Genomic DNA, 5,000 nt, shown 5'->3' with positions numbered 1-5,000 from the left:
AGAGAGAGAGCATGACAGAGGGAGAGGGCCACTCAGAGAGAGAGAGAGAGAGAGAGAGAGAGAGAGAAAAAGAGAGAGAGAGCATGACAGAGGGAGAGAGAAGAAGAGAGAGAGAGAGAGAGAGAGCATGACAGAGGGAGAGAGAAGAAGAGAGAGAGAGAGAGAGAGAGAGCATGACAGAGGGAGAGGGCCACTCTGTCTCGTCTCAAGTAACTGTACTCTGTTCCACTACTCAACCATTACTAACACACCAGCCACTTCACACATGCTGAGAGATATGTGTGTGAGAGTATGTATGTTGTGTGTGTGTGTGTGTGTGTGTGTGTGTGTGTGTGTGTGTGTGTGTGTGTGTGTGTGTGTGTGTGTGTGTGTGTGTGTGTGTGTGTGTGTATGTATGTGGTGTGTGTGTGTGTGTGTGTGTGTGTGTGTGTATGTATGTGGTGTGTGTGTATGTATGTGGTGTGTGTGTGTGTGTGTGTGTGTGTGTGTGTGTGTGTGTGTATGTGGTGTGTGTGAGTTTGAGTGCCTCTGGGTAAAAGAGTGAACTGAATAACTATCCTAAAATACTTTCTGTGCCACACTGCTGTACACCAGAGTGCCATCACATCGCTCACCTTCATCACACCTTCATCACAGCGCTCATCTTCATCATCACAGCGCTCACCTTCATCACACCTTCATCATCACAGCGCTCAGCTTCATCATCACAGCGCTCACCTTCATCACAGCGGTCACCTTCATCATCATCACACCATCATCATCACAGCGCTCACCTTCATCATCACACCTTCATCATCATCACACCTTCATCATGACAGCGCTCACCTTCATCATCACACCATCATGACAGCGCTCACCTTCATCATCATCACACCTTCATCACCACAGTGCTCACCTTCATCATCACACCATCATTACAGCGCTCACCTTCATCACAGCGCTCAGCTTCATCATCACCCCCGCTCCCCCTGATGATAATATCCCACTGGACCCCCCCCCCCCCATGTGTGTCTTGTAATACGCCCACTGGACCCCCCCCCCCCCCCCATGTGTGTCTTGTAATAAGCCCATTGGACCCCCCCCCCCCCCATGTGTGTCTTGTAATAAGCCCACTGGACCCCCCCCCCCCCCATGTGTGTCTTGTAATAAGCCCACTGGACCCCCCCCCCCCCCATGTGTGTCTTGTAATAAGCCCACTGGACCCCCCCCCCATGTGTGTCTTGTAATAAGCCCACTGGACCCCCCCCCCCCCATGTGTGTCTTGTAATAAGCCCACCTCAGCAGCTGGGACACGGACCCTGGTCACTGCCTAACGGGACGCCGTCACTGAAGCCGTTAATAATTCACAGTGGAGTGGTGAAGGGATGTTGCTCTACAGATGAATAGGTTACGGAATACACACAGGTGTTGTGAGACGCAGGGACACACACACACTCATGGAGCTGGAGTGTGACGGAATACACACAGGTGTTGTGAGACGCAGGGACACACACACTCATGGAGGTGGAGTGTGAGGGAACACACACAGGTGTTGTGAGACGCAGGGACACACACACACTCATGGAGGTGGAGTGTTACGGAATACACACAGGTGTTGTGAGACGCAGGGACACACACACTCGTGGAGATGGAGTGTGACGGAACACACACAGAGATGTTCTGAGATGCAGGGACACACACACTCATGAAGGTGGAGTGTGAGGGACACACACACACAGAGATGGAGTGTGACGGAATACACAGAGGTGTTGTGAGACGCAGGGACACACACACACACAGAGATGGAGTGTGACGGAATACACAGAGGTGTTGTGAGACGCAGGGACACACACACTCATGGAGATGGAGTGTGAGGGAATACACAGAGGTGTTGTGAGACGCAGGGACACACACACTCATGCAGGTGGAGTGTGAGGGAATACACACAGGTGTTGTGAGACGCAGGGACACACACACTCGTGGAGGTGGAGTGTGAGGGAACACACAGAGGTGTTGTGAGACGCAGGGACACACACACACTCATGGAGATGGAGTGTGAGGGAACACACAGAGGTGGAGTGTGAGGGAACACACAGAGGTGTTCTGAGACGCAGGGACACACACACTCATGAAGGTGGAGTGTGAGGCTGGACGGCTTCACCTCTAGTTGTCCCGCATTGCTGTGGCAGTGTCATGTTGTCATGGAAACTATAGGCTTTGGTCATGTGCCCTCCAGAAGAAAGTTCTGATAATTCACTGAAATAGACTCCAAAGTTTCCGAGCACGATGCCGATATTTATAGAATAGAATAGAATAGAATAGAATATATTTATTTGTCATTGCACAAGTACAAACGAAATTAAAGTAGCAGTTTATTGCAGCAATTTATGTGCAGCGCCGTCTGCCCTTCCCTTCAAGACAGATTTGCATCGCTAGTTCCTGATGATGTCAGTGCGAGTGATGATGTCAGAGCGCGTGATGTTTGGTTCCCAAACTTTTTTGACAATGAGAGAAAAACAAACTGCCCCACACCCCCACCCCCACCGACCCAACACCACTGCACACACACTGATATGCTCATGTAGACTATTACCAGTTTTCATTAATAAAACAGATAACATTTAACATAACATTTGCCTAGCTTTTCTTAAACAGTGTTTGAACCGCCACACTTCATCAATAAGTACAAAGGCCATAAACTCATCGCCAAATAGGTCAGCTACAGAATACTATGGGGGTGTGGGGGGGGGGATTCAACAGTGAACCAGGCCAGTGAGGGACTCAGAGACTCATCCCTACGGCCTGAGGCTGATGTGTGTGTGAACAGTCACAGGACTGAAACACAGCTGGAGGATACACACTCTTTCCACATGGCAGCCAAGCGGAACTCACCAACAACAGGGACACACACACACACACACACACACAATAGTTACTGATAAACAAGGAAGACACACACACACATACACAAACACAACACTGTTACTGATTAACAAGACAGACAGACACAAACACACACAATGTTACTGAAGAACAAAAAAACAACAGAAAACACACAACACTTACTAACCAACACAGGCCTTGAATTTCAGCGCAAGATTGTGGGGATTGTGCATCAATTCATAGATCCCTTCAACTTATAATGCGGGAAATTCCACCGCCCATTTACAACCATGTCTAATAATGTTCAGACGGACGACATCCGCCCAGGACAACCCACACGGCTACTTTTGGTTATGGTTGTATGATTCCAAGTTAGGTCTTAATCCTTGGTTTTGTATTGAGCTTTTTCCATCTTGTACGAGTTTAACTCATTGGAAGCTTGCTAATGTATAAGCCCCCAAGTGTCATCCATCCATTCGAAATGCCAAAGATTACAAAATTTCACAAACATAAAATGGAAATTTTGCATCAGCAAGGCAAGAAATGTGATGAAAGGACAAAAACAAAACAGGAGTGGAAGGCCAGGAAAACTTGGAGAGACCGGAAGAAGTCCGGCAAAGGAACTGGATCAGAATCCGGCACCTTCATCTAGATGCCAAGCTGATCCTTCTACAGTCGGAAGAAGCTCGATCAGGAATGACCTTTTGTGGAAGAGGTAGCAGCCAAGGCACCACTTTTACAGAAGGGGAACAGGTGCGAAAAAGCCCCAAAGTGTGGAGTGCAGATCAACGGAAAAAGAGTATTGTGTAGTGATGAGCCCAAGTTCATTTGTTAGTGTGTTTGGAGTGCAGATCAACGGAAAAGAGTATTGTGTAGTGATGAGCCCAAGTTCATTTGTTAGTATGTTTGGAGTGCAGATCAAAGGAAAAGAGTATTGTGTAGTGATGAGCCCAAGTTCATTTGTTAGTGTGTTTGGGTCCAATCATCTACGACATGTGAGAAGAAGAGTTGGAGTGAGGTGGAAGAAGGAGTGCTTGCAGCCTTCAGCGAAAACATGGTGGAGGGTCTGACATGGTCCAGGGCTGGGTTTCTGTCAGAGGTGTTGGGGTATTGGGGCTGGGTTAGGGTTTAGGGCTGCGCTTCTGTCAGAGGTGTGGGGGTATTGGGGCTGGTTAGGGTCTAGGGCTGCGCTTCTGTCAGAGGGGTTTGGGGTATTACACGAATCGATGGGAACATGGAGGCTGAGAAGTACAGACAGGTTTTAATTCATCATGCCCCTCATGTCTGATTGGGAACGGTTTTAATTTTTCAGCGTTAAAATGATCCCTAGCACAGGGCTAATGTGTGTGTGTGTGTGTGTGTGTGTGTGTGTGTGTGTGTGTGTGTGTGTGTGTGTGTGTGTGTGTGTGTGTGTAGGGCATCATATTTGTTGAGAAGAACAGCTGCTCAAACACTGACAGTCCTGGACTGGCCTCCACACAGTCCAGACCGGAGTATTATATTATTCCAGAGGCAGTATGGGGTCACCTGGGTAGAGAAATGAAACACAGCCCTCTTAAGTCTTAAGAAGAACTCTGAGGAGCTGCAGGAAGCCTGGAGTTATATACCAGAAAATGACTTCAAAAAACCTTGAGACAGACTCACCAAAAGAGTTCAAGATGTGCATAGGGAGGTCACACTAAATACTGACCTTTGCCTGTAGAGGCCATTTTGTCTTTTAATACTGTGTTTCATATTTCCTGTATTTTTCTGGTTGTATCCTTATAGACGTAGAGAAATAAATATGGATAGTCATTACTACCTTGCTATAAATCCAAAGCTAATGGTAGCCTAACGGTGCAAACCCATGACAGCGACGCGATACGCTTCCATCGCTTTGAGTGGGCGTGTTGTAGCGTGTGGAAATAGCATTTTCAAACTGTCAGAGACGACACCAAACAATCTGATTGGCCGCTGCCGGGAAAAATCGCTCCTCATTTGTATAGGATTCAACATTTTCCAACTTTTATCGGTCGCGTCGCCCAAAACGGTGGTCTACGTCACAATGGATTGGCTCCCGTTGAAATGCATGGGATTAGAATATCGCGTCGCTCTTAACGGTGTCATGGGTTTGCACCGTAAGGCTGCACAGTACAGTA

The 5,000-nt window shown here is 47.9% G+C and overlaps 1 protein-coding gene across 1 annotated transcript in view; it reads right to left on the bottom strand.

Moving 5' to 3' along the window:
• Window positions 1–741, bottom strand: part of ptpra (protein tyrosine phosphatase receptor type A) — a 26,729-nt gene extending 25,988 nt beyond the window's left edge. Inside the window, exon 1 of the mRNA XM_042702862.1 lies at window positions 676–741. Within this exon, the coding sequence (XP_042558796.1) occupies window positions 676–741 (66 nt within the window). The remainder of the gene's footprint in view (window positions 1–675) is intronic.
• Window positions 742–5,000: the final 4,259 nt, after the last annotated feature.

Source organism: Clupea harengus, chromosome 21, assembly GCF_900700415.2.
Source record: "Clupea harengus chromosome 21, Ch_v2.0.2, whole genome shotgun sequence".
NCBI lineage: Eukaryota > Metazoa > Chordata > Actinopteri > Clupeiformes > Clupeidae > Clupea > Clupea harengus.
The sequence above is the reverse complement of the archived record's forward strand: the minus strand, read 5'-3'. Positions and strand labels throughout refer to the sequence as shown.